Source organism: Abrus precatorius, unplaced genomic scaffold (genome assembly GCF_003935025.1).
Source record: "Abrus precatorius isolate BTA unplaced genomic scaffold, Abrus_2018 Scaffold6, whole genome shotgun sequence".
Lineage (NCBI taxonomy): Eukaryota > Viridiplantae > Streptophyta > Magnoliopsida > Fabales > Fabaceae > Abrus > Abrus precatorius.
Window position 1 is genome coordinate 17577469 of NW_020874406.1, and position 16889 is coordinate 17594357.

At 33.3% G+C, this 16889-nt stretch overlaps 3 protein-coding genes across 7 annotated transcripts; 2 read left to right on the forward strand and 1 right to left on the reverse strand.

The window, feature by feature from the left end:
* Positions 1-1079: 1079 nt before the first annotated feature.
* Positions 1080-8240, reverse strand: LOC113868457. 3 transcript variants are annotated; one of them, XM_027504050.1, is made up of 13 exons: positions 8009-8236; positions 7737-7895; positions 7268-7516; positions 7071-7190; positions 6498-6578; positions 5936-6031; positions 5168-5263; positions 4378-4431; positions 4079-4282; positions 3025-3150; positions 2777-2842; positions 2365-2664; positions 1080-2047 (listed from the first exon to the last, which is right to left on the reverse strand). In XM_027504050.1, exons 1-13 carry the CDS (start codon positions 8069-8071, stop codon positions 1571-1573), a joined length of 2091 nt encoding a protein of 696 aa, XP_027359851.1. In that variant the 5' UTR covers positions 8072-8236; the 3' UTR covers positions 1080-1570. The 3 variants fall into 3 exon arrangements, with proteins under 3 accessions (XP_027359851.1, XP_027359853.1, XP_027359852.1); XM_027504052.1 differs by having other exon boundaries at positions 1159-2047; positions 7737-7870; positions 8009-8240; XM_027504051.1 differs by lacking the exon at positions 4378-4431 and having other exon boundaries at positions 1204-2047; positions 8009-8238.
* A 1067-nt stretch (positions 8241-9307) lies between these two features.
* On the forward strand, positions 9308-11725 carry LOC113869449 (protein WALLS ARE THIN 1-like). Of its 2 annotated transcripts, none has more exons than XM_027505770.1 (6): positions 9308-9681; positions 9950-10012; positions 10110-10226; positions 10307-10709; positions 11055-11206; positions 11394-11725. In XM_027505770.1, exons 1-6 carry the CDS (start codon positions 9503-9505, stop codon positions 11575-11577), a joined length of 1098 nt encoding a protein of 365 aa, XP_027361571.1. In that variant the 5' UTR covers positions 9308-9502; the 3' UTR covers positions 11578-11725. The 2 variants fall into 2 exon arrangements, with proteins under 2 accessions (XP_027361571.1, XP_027361572.1); XM_027505771.1 differs by having other exon boundaries at positions 11055-11184; positions 11394-11542.
* Positions 11726-12816: 1091 nt separating this feature from the next.
* Positions 12817-14974, forward strand: LOC113869584 (protein RTE1-HOMOLOG). 2 transcript variants are annotated; one of them, XM_027505979.1, is made up of 4 exons: positions 12817-12932; positions 13401-13698; positions 14088-14269; positions 14876-14974. In XM_027505979.1, the coding sequence occupies exons 2-4, from the start codon at positions 13429-13431 to the stop codon at positions 14880-14882; spliced, it is 459 nt and encodes a 152-aa protein (XP_027361780.1). In that variant the 5' UTR covers positions 12817-12932; positions 13401-13428; the 3' UTR covers positions 14883-14974. The 2 variants fall into 2 exon arrangements, with proteins under 2 accessions (XP_027361780.1, XP_027361779.1); XM_027505978.1 differs by having other exon boundaries at positions 14088-14617; positions 14876-14972.
* Positions 14975-16889: the final 1915 nt, after the last annotated feature.

The following is a 16889-nucleotide window of genomic DNA, read 5'->3' on the forward strand; positions in this document are numbered from 1 at the left end:
TTAGTCTTTTTTAAAAGTGTAAAAATTATTAAAATTTATTTCTCTTAACATTATTTTTTCTGTTAACTCAATAAAGAATTGAACTTTGATTAACGTGGTCAAGATCTTAACTATTTGCTTATTGTATCTATCTCTTAATAAAAGCCTTTCTAATAAAGTTGGTGATGAGGCTTCTTTCTAATGAATCAATTCTCCAAAGTGATTCAAACACACCTTGAAAATAGGTGCGCATTTCTTTTCCTTTTCTTCCTTTAGACAAGGTAAAGCAAGTTCATTTCTTCACTCATGGCATCAACTTAAACCCATCACCACCGTTCTGAATAATAGCATTATTAGCGGCTGATAATCCTCAGTAAACAATCACGAGACATATTCTTCGTTTATTATTGATGCCAATTGCTCCACTAAAGATCTACGTAAGTTACAAGACATACTACTTTCCAATGGGTAGATCCGTTTATATTTTTGGGTCAGGGAATGGATAGATCCTTAGGTCGAGGAACTGGTATTTCGGTCGATGAAAGAGAAGTTTTTGTTGTTGTTGTTTCATATAACTGCTTTATACAAATTGAAATGGATCAAAGCACTTGTTTGGTAGAAGTGAAATAAAGCAAAAATATGAGAAATGAAAAACTCTCCTTATGCAATAGGAGAGAAATAAATAAGAAATAAAAAAAAATAAAATTTCTCGTCTCGTAAAGAAAGAGAGAACTACTCATGTTTAACCGGAACGTTAGTCTATATATATATTATCCCAAAACAATCTATTATCTTACTTTTTTTCCTCACCACTTCTACCTAAATTCTTGCTTCTAAAGTTTTGTAATTTTACCTTACTGATAGTTCAAGTTCTAGCTTTTCTTTTTCGGTCAAAGGAGGGTAAACGGGTGGTATTTTTCTTGACATGATTCAAACCTTGCGCTTAATTAAAAAAAAAATTGCCCTTAAAGCTCGTAAATTTCGAACTCTACCACATGGCCTGGGTTAGTTTGGTTCTTGGGGCCTGTTTGTGCCCTCACAATAAAAATAAAATAAAATATATCCTTCTTTCTCTCTCCTCTCTTTTCATTTTCTTTCTCCAACTAAAGCTATCTTTCAATTTAACAAATAGAGCAGTAATTTCTCAGCAAACTCCTTTTCTCATCTTTCAATATGTGTAACAAATCTTATTCCCGTGCAGATTTATTCATAAAAGAACTTCGGTCTGAAAAATGGGAGAGAATTTCCAGTTGTATTGGACGGTGAATTCAATACCGCCCTTAAAGCAAGAAAATTCTTACGAGGTGACAAATGTGTACAGTATAGCTTCCTCACAACAGCAGTCAAATCCAGGAATCGGGGACAGTATAGTTTCCTCATAATGTTATAACATGAAATTTCCTTACATGCAACGTCATTCTGTCACTTCTCTCAATTATACAAACAGTCTTGTACTGTTCAGCACCTACTCAATTTCCTTAAATTCTACGCCTTTTGAATACCCTCGATTATCCACTGGTTGCGCACACCTCATTGTCTTCTGTTTCTTCTACTTCAGAGTTCAGCTTGTATAAATTTCAGCTTCAACTATTCACCGAGGACCTGATGAGGGACGAGGCTTTCCCTTTATGGAACTCAAGTGCTGGGTGACAAATATAACCCCCATCACGACTATGAGACAACCAACCAGCATGCTGAAGAAAAGTGCACCAGGTTGCCTGGTCTGGACAAAGCCGTATACTCCGTTAGAGGTGACAAGAACAAGATCAGTGAGCCCATCATTTGAAAAGTCCTCACAGATCAAGACATGTGTCGGTGGAGCAGGTAGTTCAATTGTAGCCAATACACCACCACCGGGTGATATTATCACGGCTTCCTGTTCTCCAGCTGCAAGAATCATTTCCTGATTATCATGCAACCGCAAAGACAGAGCCTTTAGTGTGGGAACCACCAGACCACCTTCCATCATCCCTGATGGGGAAGGCAGATTTGACCATGTAACACCAGTTGATTGTTGCCACTGCCAAACTGCATCATGACCATGCAAACCAGTGGAGTATGATGTGATCTGCAAGGAACAATTTTTTTTTCCAAATCATCAATATCAGCATCAATATGATCATATGTTTCCATTTGAACCTATTCAAGCACTAGAAAAAGCATCTCTGAAATTTCAATTGGTCACATCCAATTTAACCATAAAATTCCATATTTCAAATGTTTCTTCTAGAGAAGTAATATCCCCACGAATATATCTCAAACCACCACTAATATAAACTAATTGTGATTGGAAACACTTTGATAAACAAAATTGGAGAACTAGTATGGCGCACAAACAAACTATTGAACGATATTATTACCTCAATAAGTCAAACAATAGCATACCTCTCCACGATTTGTCAAGAAGATAACATCGCCATGGCTTCCCTTTCGATGCCTCTGACCATCATTTCTAGGAATTAGAATAGGCGTTGCTACCTCTAAAGAAGTAATATCTGAACCTCGACTGTAGCTTCTATAAAGTTCTCCATGTTGGAATAAGTTAAAATGGGTATAATGACAAATAGATACATTGAAGAGTTGTTCACGTATTGGAACGCCAGATGTTGCAACAGCCCAACAAGGACGTAGCACTTCCATGGACCCACTAACTACAGTCTGCTCAGCGCCATTTCCTCCAACAGCCTGGTAGGATAAATATTCCAGATATCAAGCAGAAGAACATCCTCCATTTGTTATCATACCAAATTATGGTCTAGAAGTTTTTTTTAATCAAAAGATGCGTAAAAACATGAACCTGCACATGATCCAGAACTCCATCGCCGTTAATATCAGCATGTAGACCACCTTCCTGAAGATGAAGCTGAGATAATAAAAGAATTTGTCATTACTCTGGATATGAAAATTTTATGACCACAAATTAAAATTTTGGTGGAGCCAGGCCTATTTGAATACCACAATCACAGGGTTAAAAATTTTTCAGACCAATGTGCTCCATAAGCAGAAAATTTATCAGAAGATGCATGGCACAGGATTTATGTTTACCTTGCATATTGTTCGACCTGATGCCAGATGAAGAGCTTCTATCCCCTCCTTCTGATGCGCCACAACAACGTTGGGAACCCACCAAACTTGAGTGTAGTTGGTTATCGTGGGAACATAAGGTAGGTGCTGCATCCCAAAAGAAAAACATTATGACTGGAAATTCTCTCTCTAAAAGCTGACTTTCTCATATTGTCATAACATGGCACCGATTTAATTTGATAGAAATTGCTCTCGTAGGCAATAACACAAACAAAAAATACTATGTAAAGAGATTACATCAATGTAACAAACCTCATCTTGGCTGTATTGAATTAAGTTTAGATATGTTATGTTTTACCATAGTGTTCAGACCTCTGGTTTATCTAATTGGGGGAGGGGGTTCTCTGATTTCCACTAAGTTAGTGCTTTGGAACATGCGATGTTTCATGAGGTACCTTAATCCATGAACATGATAGTCGTCAAATTGTTTCATATCCATTCTATGGAAGTAATAAAATTATTAGAAGAATGAATTCAAAATTTATTGAGTAATGGCTCCCCCATCAATAAGTTTGACGATTAACACTGTACTCTGCATACATGAAGCATTTCATATTTAGGAACAAGGATGGCTCTTGAACACAGTTACACTTGTCATACATTGGCAACTAGCAAGTGAATCTTCCAAGGATTTAGAGCATACAGACCTATTAGACTGGTCTTAAGAGATTAGTTAGTGCCAAATAAATACAGTGTGTATACTGTATTGCACCTAAACAGTTTAGAATCAATAGGGGATCCAAATAAATACCAACTCAAAAATTTAAATAATAAAATAAAAATTGATATGCAGTAGTTAGCAAATAAACAGAAAGCTTCTATTACTGGATGAAGATAAACAAAACCTTCTACCTTAAATCATGTTCAGAAAAGAATTCCCAAGTTGTCAAATTATAGTCATCTTAAAACTAATTAATAATTATTATTATGTCAACAATTGAATGAATACCAACAACTAAGAATTGCAAACAAAACCAGTGTTGTTAGCAGTTGCATGACAAGGTTTGTATTTAACCTTCTTAGATTTTGCTGAACCAGCATACTTTGCTGCTTTTCCAATTATGTTTGAAATCTTTTTACTTGAGTCCTTCCCTGGAGGATGGTTTTCCTCAGGCTTGTGAAAAGGGTAATTCATACTCTTTCCAGATGTTCTCTTCAATGTTTTCCTCTTGTGCCGCCTGAAGTGGGTAAGCTTCAACAAAGTATCTTCTCTCCTATCCTGATAAACACATTTTATAAAATGTCATGTATTGGCAACATTTGAGATTAAGCTTTTGTACAGAAAGCTAATCAAGGTTGACAAATATAATGTACCCAATGGTGTGGCATAACTCCCAGAATTGATTCTCTGAATTCCCTGCATTCAAACTAGAATTTCACATGTCATGGGAAGCTACTTTTAGGGTGATAAATCATAAAGATTGCATAATATAACATTAATTTTAAATAAAATACTCCACTGTGTGCTAATACTAGTGTTTCCACATATAAAAGAGGTTGATGAAGTTTCTCAAGTACATAATTTGGATGAGTACTGGAGTCTGGTAAGCTCCATACAAACAAGCAAATATTTGTTTTAAATTTTAATGATTGATCATTGTAAGAGGAAAGGTGGATAACATGAAGATATTAACAAAGAGTCCAGTCTTCCATTTATAAGATGTTAGGAACAAGTTGACAATAAGAACAGAAACTTTTTTAAATGCAATTTGGGTTTAGTGTACCACAGTGAAATAGAATGGATCAGGAAGGGATGCTATTACTTATCCTTTGTTTGGATGTTGTTTAGAGTTTATAGGATTAATGTGGAAAGGAACAGATAACCAAAGTTATTAATTTGGGATTACAGCATTATATACAACAGAATATGTAAACTAAACTAAAGGGAAGAGCAGTAAAATTAACAAGCACGTTTCTAGGTTTTCTAAAGTCCATATATTTGAAAAAGAAAAACAATGATTCTATTGCTTTCCTCCCAAATCTCGCCTGTTGACTGAAGAAAGGTTATGAAGGAAAGAGTAATTTTTTATGCCTCTCTATTTCCATCACACTCTACCAACCCAACTACCCTTAGGATTTAGTTGAACGGCTAAAATGTAAGTACCTCTCCAGGTTGACGGGTACTCAGAGCATGAACATCAAGCTTGTAGTTATGCTGTGGGAGTAACTGTGATGCATCTGAAGAATGTGCTTCAATGTTCTAAACAGTAAAAAGACAATGCCAGTAATTAGAATAATGCTACACAAGATTATCCAACAAAACAGATGTCAGATTAGTGAACATTATAATATTGTTTGGTCCATGTAACCAATCCCACCTAGCGGGAAAATGCTTGTTTGTTGTAGTTGTTGTTAGATATGCATCAATCACACATTCAATCAGACTTGACCACAATTTTAGCTGTAAAACATCTAATCTAATCTTGCATAAAAAAACAGACAAGAATTAAGTTTGATGCTTGTTGGCAGGTGGTTCCATTTATTTGATGGAGTACTTTCTTGGAAAATATATCCATGCACCAGAGGATTAAAATCCTAGTACATAAGCTTAAAACAGAGCTTTAGTATCTTTATTCATGGGTATATTTTATTGACACCAGACCAAAGCTAATTATGTTCTGTATTTTTGTGACCTTAATAATAACATTTTTTTCATGCTTCTTGCTGGACAAATACACAGACTATTTAGAACCTGAAATGCAACCACCTAGATAAACTTTGAAACATCAGACAGATGGGAAGAGGTTAGAGAAAGTGCACTAATCAAATTTAAAGACAAAAAAATATATTCTTCAAATCAAGTCAATAAAAGGAAAAGCATGCATTCTTAAACCATAGAATATACTGAAGACCAAAGAAGAAAGCACACTACCTCAATTTTTCTGCTCCATCGCTCATCACCAGATCGACCAGCAAAAGCATAAAATGCAAAATGGCGCAAATCCACAGTTCCAGAGTTTTCAGAAGCCTATCAAAAGCAAGGATCAGAATAAATAGTCAAAGTCTTTTACTGGCCAAAGATTAGGAAGATAACTGGCATCTATCTGATACATTTTTTAGTGAAAAAGAGAATTTTAAAAGGAAAAAGTCTCCTGTTTATTTAGCTACCTGATTATCAAGGTCCATATTTATAGGCTAGCTGCAAGGTGCATAAAGTTTACTGGCTTAACTATGCCAAGTCTTAGTGAAATTTTACTGTTACATATCTATACTAGAATGGGAATTCAAATTGACAGTGTAAGAAAATAAATTAAGATCAAACTTGAAGACCAACATTGAACTAAACTAACTAAACTAAATCAACAAATGAGTTTAACCCAAAATCTAGCATTTTAAGCACTACAGCAATTTTTAGCAGGTACTCCTTAGTATGCTACAAGATAGTAAAACAAAATGAGTATAAAATTTAGCATCCACTAGAAACATGTCTATACCTCCTTTTCAGTAGCACTTCTTCGATGTTCCTCTGCAAATCTGGCTCCCATCCCCATTTCTTCAAAAGGATCCATAAAAATCTGAAAGTAGAAAACAATCAACATAAACTACACCATAATAGTTGATTCACAAATTAAGACAGCAATAAGACAAAGTTATCAATTATGAGCAAAGAAATAAAGTTCAGATTAGAAGATAGCACTAAACATTAAAAATTCAAACATATAGTAGAGATGCACAAATCCAATATCATTACCATTATAACAATCAAACAAAAATATAAAATATAGAAATTTCAGAAACACAAGAAATGGCAGGAAACATTACTATCACACTCCATCAAATAAAATTGCAGAGGAACTTTCATGCCTGCCTTAGCAGAGTGTAGAAAACAAAAACAAGATGGCCACAACCTTACGTCAATCATAAACTGTTGGTAGTTTTCATCTTTCAAAAAAAATGATAAACACTATCCACAATATATGGCGAATTTTGCCACTAGCACATAGAAAGGGGCATGCATAGAAAATAAGTAAAATTAACCGGGAAACAAGGAGGAAAGTGACACATACATGTGGCTGCATTTCCATCCTGCCACCAACAATGATCAATCCTGTATCTCCATGCTTCAGAGTATAGTTGCTTATTGAGATTGCAACTTCCCTATGATGAGCATTATGCGGAAAATCCTCCTATATCAAACCACTAAAAGAATTAGTAAACTAAACATAACATAAAAAAGGATAATGGTACAACTAAAACATCATACCTGTAAATTATTTTCCCACAACTTCTGGAGGTTTGAATCAAAACACATTACAGACCAACCCGATGTTACTACAACCAAAACCTGTTTATGTGGTTGCCCAATTTTATAGCGGTCAATATATCCAGTCGCCATAGCAACAGGGCGTCTCCCAGACATAACACGTACTTTATCAGGCAACAAAGACACTTCAGCCAACACACGTGCCTCACTGAAGCCTTCATCCACACGCCTACTATGGGGTTCCAAAACCTGACACATCCACCATGATTACAGCACCCAGTTACCACTACTAATACCAGTTGTAGCAAAGCTATCCAGCAAAATCAGAGAACAGAAAAAAAAATGTTTCTGCGAGTATGTACAATGACTCTGGGATTATGGGGGATACAAAAGCAAGCATGAAAATTAAAACTGAACCAAATTTGCGTCATGCATAAAGAAGACAGAACAAATTCTGAATTTGAAGTACCTGAATTTTGGCGTCATGAGTAGCTACGAGAACCTCTTTCTTGCCGTCCCCGTTTAGATCAGCGACGAGCGGCGGCGGAAGGCGTTCGGCTTCGTATTTGATTGGGTATTCATCGGTGAGGTGCATCCACGCATCTTTGAAAGAAACACCGCCATCTTGCTAAATTAATTAAAACAGCAATCGAATTTATTAACCAATAAAAACGAAATCGGATCATGTTGTGTCGGAAAGCGAGGGTTAGGGTTTTAGGAACAGCGGAAATGAAAGGGTACCTGAAGAGAGAAGAAAATGGCGAAAGCTGAAAGCATAAGAATGGCCAAATCTCGCTTCCTCATGACTCGTGTGCGCAATTAAGCTCTCCTCTTCCTCTGTTCAGCATTCAACAAACAGCTACTTCTTCACTTCTTCTACCAGAGTTGGCGTTGCTGTCTCTGGTAGACTCTTGTTTAGGTGTGTATGAGTGTAAACAATGACGGTTTGAATATTTATTTTGTGTAATTGGATTTTATTTTATTTCTTTCTTTCAGAGGGAGAGCTAGCCATTGTGCAGCTAATCAAAACTCTCCAACTCAGTATATTGTAAGCCAATTTTTTTATGTTAGTTTACTTTATTATAAATTCTTAGTTTGTCTTCAAATATGTAAAAGTTAATTTATTTTAATTATTTTTTTATTTTTATTAACATGAACGATTAAAGTAAATAATTTTTTAAACAATGAATTAACATTTTTAAAAAGCAAATACTAAAGGAACAAATTTTATAACTTTGTGGACTAGTACAAGGATTTATTTGATACAATGTATCTAAAACTTTATATATATGTATTATAACTTAATTTTAAGGATAAAGATGATTCTTTTTGCTATGTTAACTTTACAAAAATGTTTTTTTTTTTGTGTTAAAAGTGGATTTGGAAAATGGAAATAAGATACTTATATTCAAAACGTGGTTGTGATCAATTAAGAAGAATACTTAACTCAATATTCGATAAGAAAACGACAACTTATGTTAGCTAATTTTTTACTGAAGTCCCAAACTCTATTGAAGATAAAAGATATGAAATGTGGAATCAAACGCCTACTTTGTATTTTATTAAGTATTATTATGTAACGAATTAAAGTCCTTATTTTAAAGTGTGATAACTTGTGTTTATTTTCCTTTTATTTATGTCTTTTATCTTCGATGGTCCATGTACCTTCTACTTGATTGCATTCCAAAAGCTATTACACTCCAAATTTATTATTTCGGATAGTAAGCATTGCTTGGTTTAATTTTTAATTTTATAAAACTATCACTTCAGTCTTAATTCTACAAAATATCGTTTACTTTAATATGTTTTTACTATGCTTTTTTTATTGTCATGAAATATTAGGGGTATGAAGTTTTGAGATCCAATCAAATAACATCAAAGATAAGTTTATTCTTTTTGTTTTGGGTCAAAAACATAAAAGGTAAGTTCACAATCACATGCAAGCACGCGATCTAATTTCTAGCAGTAGATATGAGTCTATAAACATTTATTGACCCATAAACGACAGAATTCAATACTAAACAACAACTAGGAGTTGCCTTTTTTGTTTGTTCACAAATAGCTAGATGGATCTCTATCTCTCAGACAGATTTCTCCCCCTTTCACCCCCTCTCCTGGTCAACCGGTTCTAAACGACCCAACTCTCAAAACTACTCATTCTATGTTCCCAACACCTGCTTCTCTAGGGGAATCAGAATCATCAGTATCTGCTAACAAGACAGAAGACTAAAGAACATGGTGCCTGAACGAGCTAAGCTCCACTTAGCCTTAACTTTTTTACAATTTTGTTATGCAGGAAATCATATATTTTTGAGAATTGCACTTGATACAGGCGTAAGCAAGCTTATCTTTCCTGTCTATAGAAACATTACAGCCCTGGTTCTGTTGGGTCCCGTTGCATTTTTCTCAGAGAAGTATATAGTTTAGCTCCATGGACTATTTAGCAAATACATAGAAACCTTTTAATTGTGGATTTTGTTAAGGGTTAGTTTAAATATCTAAAAGTAATATATTTTTATTGGGATAAAAAATAATGATAAATATTTTTTTCTCAATAAAAATTTACTATTATTAGTTCTTTAAACTTAGCCTTAAGAGTAAATGTTAATATTTTCTTTTAATTCTGAGTTCAGCTATCTCACTTTGTTGTTTTTTCTGTTTTTTCTATTGTATCTGCTTAAGGAAAGACAGGCCATCAATAACCACATATTGTGTTGTACAATTTTTCCTTCTTGGACTTGTTGGGTATGATCTCTTCATAAAGCCATTCCAATTTCCATTAATCATCAAATTGACAAGACATATTTTTGTAACCTTAAAATCCCACTTCTGATTCTGTCAGAATAACAATGAAAGAAGGATTCTACCTCTTGGGTTTGGAGAACACATCACCTACGTTTGCTGCTGCTATGCAGAACTCAGTTCCAGCCCTCACCTTTCTGATGGCTGTGATACTCAGGCATGATAATACTATCCTTAACATCTAACGTTTTAAAGCCTGTGACGAAATACTTATAAGTAATGTATTTGAAAGTGCAGATATGAGAGTGTGCGCTTAAATAGGATAGATGGTGTTGCTAAGGTCCTTGGAGTCCTTGCTTCTGTTGGAGGAGCTTCAATCAATACCCTTTACAAGGGACCTGTCATTTATACTCCACATTTAACATTACATCAGAAACAATACTTGTCGCTATTTCGGGATGCCACAGGAAAAAACTGGAACTTGGGTGGCATCTATCTCTTTGGTCACTCCTTATGTTGGTCTGGTTGGATTGTGATGCAAGCATTTGTTCTGAAAAAATACTCAGCCCCACTCACAGTTTCTGCGTTTACTTGCTTCTTTGGTATTGTGCAGTTTGTGACAATTGCAGCCTTTTTTGAGAAGGATTCCAAAGCCTGGCACCTCAATTCTAAAAGAGAAATCTACAGTGTTTTGTTCTCGGTTTGTAAATAAACTGAACACTCAATCTGCATATTTCGTTAGCATGTTGGTTCACTCCATGTTCCATCTTCACTACAATTATTTGTTTTCCTTTTAGCAAACGATGTAAATTAATATTAAAAAATAATGCATCACTGTGGCAACTAGCAAGCTTAAGTTGGCTCTTACTTTCAACGAAAAATACACGTTCTAATAAAAATTTATGATTAAGATTAATTATGGTACATGTCTTAGTTATGTTTAAAACAGACCCTTACTTATTTGAGGATCATAACTAGTGACCTTGCCATCTATAAAACTCATTCTGACAATCGTATTGAATTCTCTGGTTTGTAATTGTATCAGGGGCTGGTGACTTCAGGACTGGCATCAGCAATACAGATATGGACTATTGAAAAGGGAGGGCCAGTGCTTGCTTCAATTTATCTTCCTTTACAAACATTACTCGTAGCTTTGATGGCATCTATTATTTTCGGTGAAGAATTCTTCTTAGGGGGGTGGGTTCTTATAATCCAAGCAACTTTAACTTCATTTTGTTTCCTTAATTTTATTTTTATAATAGCCAAAAATGTATTCTTCTCAAAGCTTAGACTTGGAGTTGTATTTCGGAGCTATGTTAATATGTTATCTATTGCCTCTGGTTTATGGTATACAAATCTTATTACATTAAATTTTGAGGTGCAGGATTATTGGAGCATTCTTAATTATATGCGGCTTATACCTTGTTATCTGGGGAAGAAGTCAAGAAACCAAGTCAAACAAAGAGGACACAGTACCCGTTGAACCCGATAATCATTGGGAAGTAAAGAGCAACACTTCTTCCCTCATCCAACCATTGATTCCCAAACAAAACTCTTTAGAATCATAATTAAGGGACTTTCAATTCTTAATCGTTTGGGTGGCATTGGGTTTTCTTACTTTTCTAGTTTTAGCTCATTTGTTTTTGGTCATAATTATAAATACGTTACCTCATTTTCGTGTTGTTTTCGGTTTGTAAGATTATGCGAAGGAAATATTGAAAACAATATTCTGTTGTGATAATTTTCTTTCTGAATTCTTAAAATTGAAAAAAAAAATCGTCACTTTTATAATCGTTTATGAAGACATGTTAACTAAAGCTGAAAATAAAAGATTAAATAAACACCAAATCAGCAAATATACAGTGGATGCGTCAAGAGGAGTTAAGTTCAATGCAAGAGATTAATTCTCTTCAAACTAGCATTCCATAGTTTAATTTTTTATTGAAAGAAGTCTTCAGAATTAAATTTTGAAGATCAAAATATTCCCTGTATTTTTTTAAATATCAATTTGAATATTTATTATTTTTTTAACATGACTTTAATATGAAAAACAAAACAAAACAAAACAAACTTGATTTTATTATCCATAATTTTTTTAAAAATATTTTACATTTATTTTCTTCTCTTTCTCTTTTTCTTCTTATTTTGACTTTTTTAAAACTGAAAATGAAATAAGGAGAGAATTTTTTTTTAAAAAAAAGTTATCTAAATGAATAAAAAAACTCCATTTAGGTTAAAAAAGAAAGAGAACAAAAATAAATAAATATAATATAACATAGTTTTTATATTAATTTAAAAAATTATCTTTAAAAATTAATTTTTATTATAGTTTTAAATATTAAACTATTTATTATTATTATTATTATTATTATTTTATGTTGTAATACAAATTATTTTCAAAATAATTAATAAAAGGCCCTCTCCCTCCCTCACCCATTTGATGCGAGGGAAAATTCTTTTGCGTGAATATCACTTTTTTTATTTTAAATTTTTTATTTTTTTTAAACAATAAATGAGTTAAGAAGAGCAAATTTATTTTAAGTAAAGAATACATGTACTTTCAATAAATAAAAATATATAAATAAATAACGTTGTTTTGATTTTTTCTCTTTTACTTGCACTCAGAGTGGTCATATATTTATTTCTTAAAGAAGTGTATTATTCCCCTTTTAGGATATGTAAAAATCAGTATTCTTTTATTTTAATTTAAACTTCATCAATTTACTCTCTACCTCTAGAGTAAAAAAATGTTCGTCCCTTTAACAAAATAAAATAAAATAAAAAATGAAGATGAAGAAGAGTCCAAAATGTATATTTTAGCTACAGTCCCATCTTGCAATGAATCCTTGACTACTAGCAGGTAGCAGCTGCACAAGTGGCCACGCAGCGCTTCTGCTTTTGCTTCCGCTTTACAAATTACAAGGTTATTGAATCCCATCCCTCTCTCTTATTTCTATGTTCTCTGTTCACTGTTCAGCATAACCTAGGGTTTCTCTTCATGCTCTCTAATTAATTTCATCATCAATCGCACATATTATTTATATAAATTCTCCCATCAATTCATTTCACGCAACCAAATCTCAATTTCCAATTTCCAGATTCAAATTTATGTAAGGATCGGTTTAGTAGGATACCTACTTGTCAAACTCGTCTCTGTGCGCTGCATCGTGATTGTTCTAGAAACCAGAAATTGATGACCTTGAAATAAATGCAACATTTGAATTTCATCATTGCTTCACTTGAATCATGGAAATATTATACACTAGACCTGCATTCTTGGAGTTTCATCATATTATTAGTGATTTTGTTAGGTTTGAAGAAGTTATGTATAAACCTACGCCTGTGTAAATGTTGATCACATTCAGTTTATAATTACCTGTTGTGTGTATAGGCAAGTCAGTGTTCTCCCAACTTTTGCAATGGAAGCAGAGTTGGATACCGAGCCCCAGCAGTTGATGGAACCAAGTTATTCCCAAACTATGGAAATTGATCCCAGAAGAGCTCGGTTTCCGTGTTCCATTGTGTGGTCACCACTTCCTGTGATCTCATGGTTCATTCCTTTCATTGGTCACATTGGCATCTGTAGAGAGGATGGAGTGATATTGGATTTTGCGGGGCCTAATTTTGTGTGTGTAGACAATTTTGCTTTTGGATCTGCCACTCGCTATCTTCAAATTCCCAAAGAAAAGGTATATGCTAACTTCTCTTATTTCTTTGTGGGAAGAGAACACAGAAAAGGTTTCCTTCCCCTTAATAGACAAATTTATGCTGGAAAATGAAATAATGTCCTGAATTAAAGCCGGGTATTGATGTGCTGACTGGAACAAGTTGAAAAATAGAAAGCAAGGCTATGCCTGAGACTCTTGCTTCTTTGTCAAACAACATCAAGTCTGTTATTTTCTTTTGCGTTTTGGTTTTTACAACATGCTGTGATACACACTGGCTGGACCCATTTAATGGTCGTGAAGTGTGAATAGTTATATTTCAAAGGAACTTCTTGATTTGTCCAATTTGTTAGCCCGTTTGGTTTTCCGCTCTTCATTGTTTGTCTAATGTTGTTTAAAACAACTGTCTGCAGTGTTGCATTCCTTTAGGCCAGTCTGCGTACAATAGTGAGGAATGCTACATGCAGGATGAAACTAGAGAAGACTTGAGGACCTGGGATGATGCCCTACGGAAGAGCACTCAAGAATTCCAACATCGATCTTACAATCTCTTTACCTGCAACTGTCACTCGTTTGTTGCAAATAATTTAAACAGGTTGGGCTTCCTATCTGGCAGATGGAACGTAGTGAACCTTGCAATTTTCATTTTCTTTAATGGACGTTGGGTCAGCAAAGCATCTATGCTTCGGTCTATCATACCATTTGTGGTTGTATTTTTTCTTGGAGTCACATTTGGGGGCTTCACCTTCCTAAAGTTCTGGTTCTTCTTCACTTCCATTCTTATTGGTTGGTTCCTTCTTGGTACTTACTGTTTCAAGAATCTGATTCAGTTGTAATAGTTTCTCTTGCTGGTACATGTTCTACTTTGTATAAAACAGGCTACATTCGAAGTTGGTGAAACATAACCATATTCTATGTATTCAGATGATTTTTGTTGTTAAAGGTATGTTGCTTCGATGGGACTTGTTATTCATGTGTCATCATTTTTATTAGATAATTGAGCATGTAGCAGCATCCTGTTCCCTAACCTATTAATACCAAGGCTGTATGTCTGACCTCTCTGTAACAGATCGAGGTTGGTATATGTGGATTTTGATTAGCTCTTCACATACTATGCTTTACCTATAGAAAGAGGAAGGGTGCTGCTAATTCTGAGTACTGATTTGGACTTTTTGATTGCTTAATCTGTTGTGAATTTCAGGAGCTGAAAAACCGGTGCAAAAGACCTGCCGCGTAAAACACAAATGTTCGCCACCATCTTACATGCATATACGACTATGAACACGCTTTCTGCCAGCTTCTAAATACACTTTTGTTGTTTTTTCATACATTAAAAAAACTTTTACATTTCTAAAGCAATATGTAAGCAAGAAAATAAATATTCTTGCGTACATGTCGAACATGGCCAACTCTTGAAAAAGCATTCTTGTTCTGGTGGGGGCAATATTCATGTGTCAAAGATAAATAGTAAGAATTCAAAAAAGGATGGAGAAAAATAAAAGTAGAACTTATGCTTTTTGTAATAGTGAAAATAATTAATTTTTATTATATATTTCGGGATGTCTTGAAAATATAATGAAAAACTAAAAAATCAACCAAACTTAAATTGCTTCTGATTAGAATGGATTATGTTTATATTTAAAATTAAACTAATTAATGGTGATATTAAAAAAAATGATACGGTCGAGTCGAATATTTTCCACTTCAAATTCAGTATAATTAAACTTGCAGACGCCTTGAGATGGAGATGCATGACTTCACCTTCAAATTCTCGTAACTGATTGTTTCTAAATATTTCCTTTTCATCGGGGTTCTTCTTTCTCCTTGAATATCTGCAACTTATACTATCAAAATAATTTATTTTAAAATTGATTATATATATATTAAATTAAATTAAAATATACATTTTTTACAGCGAGCTAGTCTCTTGTTTGTTTTCAAAATTTTAAATTATTTATTCATATTTTTTGTAATTATAATCTTAAATTTTCTAATGCATATTAAGATTCTACATGATAAATTGTAGATAATTTCTTTATAATTCATTTCCTTTAAATTTATACTTTTGAAATTTTTCCTAATTTTGAATACTTTAAAATACATGCGATGCTCACTGCTTGAAAACACGTGTCTTTATCTCTAATAAAATCATGTCATTTTTCCTAACCTCTACCTCCATCCTCCATATTATTTTATTTCAACTTAAATGGTGTTTTTTTATGTGCACTAAACAAGTATCATTAAGAAGTAGTAAATATTATATCATTAATCAAAATTTGATTATGTTAAAAAAATTAAATCCTTAAAATTTTAATTAAAAAAATACATAATATAAAAAAATAATTTGGCATGATGATAAAAAAAACCAATTCTTAAAAATGCTCCCGTTTAAGAATACTCTTAAGCAAAATTATTCAAAAATTAGTACTCATAAATTATACACAGAGGTTGGTTGCATTTATTTTTTTATTCATATAATTGTTTTAACAACCATTTTTTATCCCTCTAGTTTACAATTAGTATCACACTAAACATGGGCCTGGACGCTTCTAGGCCCTTTAATTAATTGTCAGTCTCCCTAACCATATATCACTCTTGGCCAAAAAATATTGACAAAACAAAAACGATCCAAAATCGAAAAAGAAATTATGAGAACCTGAAATAAGAGTGAAAAAAAGGTTCAAGCAATACTAATGATAATGTGTTAAACCAAAAAAATCAATTCTGATGCTTATAATCCCGTTTGCAAGGTTTGAGCCCTGCATTTGCTATAAAAATCCACAATCCCTATCCCCCATTACCAATATTTAAAACCTTATGTATTTTAATTTATCTTTTAATAATTAAGATGAAATTCCTGTAATATCTTAAAATTACATGTTTATTGATTTGTTCAAAAAATAATATATAATATTTTTAATAAACTTTTAGACCAGGAAAATTTTTAAAAATTATTTAATATAAGTAAATATTTAAAATTCGAATATTATGTTTGGAAATTAAACTAAACTCATTTAATGCAAAAAAAAGAAGAAGATAAAACTGTCCTAAGTAATTTCCATTCTTATTAACTAAATCTAATGAAAAAAAGCCCAAAGAATAAAGAGAAAAAAAGTAAAGCTCATTACTTTTGACTGAATCTGATTCTGCCAAATACATCGAAAAAATGCAAGTCTGTTCCATAAAGATCACAACGTTGGGCTAAATTCAAAATC

What these genes read in the sequence shown, in the direction of transcription:
- LOC113868457 (XM_027504050.1), bottom strand. Translation starts at nt 8,071, where the DNA reads ATGAGGAAGCGAGATTTGGCCATTCTTATGCTTTCAGCTTTCGCCATT. An exon ending in TGTGGGAAAATAATTTACAG is followed by an intron (nt 7,191 to 7,267) that starts GTATGATGTTTT and finishes GGTTTGATATAG; the next exon opens with GAGGATTTTCCGCATAATGC. An exon ending in GATGGAGCAGAAAAATTGAG is followed by an intron (nt 5,264 to 5,935) that starts GTAGTGTGCTTT and finishes TTTACTGTTTAG; the next exon opens with AACATTGAAGCACATTCTTC.
- LOC113869449 (XM_027505770.1), top strand. Translation starts at nt 9,503, where the DNA reads ATGGTGCCTGAACGAGCTAAGCTCCACTTAGCCTTAACTTTTTTACAA. An exon ending in TTCCTTCTTGGACTTGTTGG is followed by an intron (nt 10,013 to 10,109) that starts GTATGATCTCTT and finishes TGATTCTGTCAG; the next exon opens with AATAACAATGAAAGAAGGAT. An exon ending in TCTACAGTGTTTTGTTCTCG is followed by an intron (nt 10,710 to 11,054) that starts GTTTGTAAATAA and finishes TAATTGTATCAG; the next exon opens with GGGCTGGTGACTTCAGGACT.
- LOC113869584 (XM_027505978.1), top strand. Translation starts at nt 13,429, where the DNA reads ATGGAAGCAGAGTTGGATACCGAGCCCCAGCAGTTGATGGAACCAAGT. An exon ending in TTCAAATTCCCAAAGAAAAG is followed by an intron (nt 13,699 to 14,087) that starts GTATATGCTAAC and finishes AACTGTCTGCAG; the next exon opens with TGTTGCATTCCTTTAGGCCA.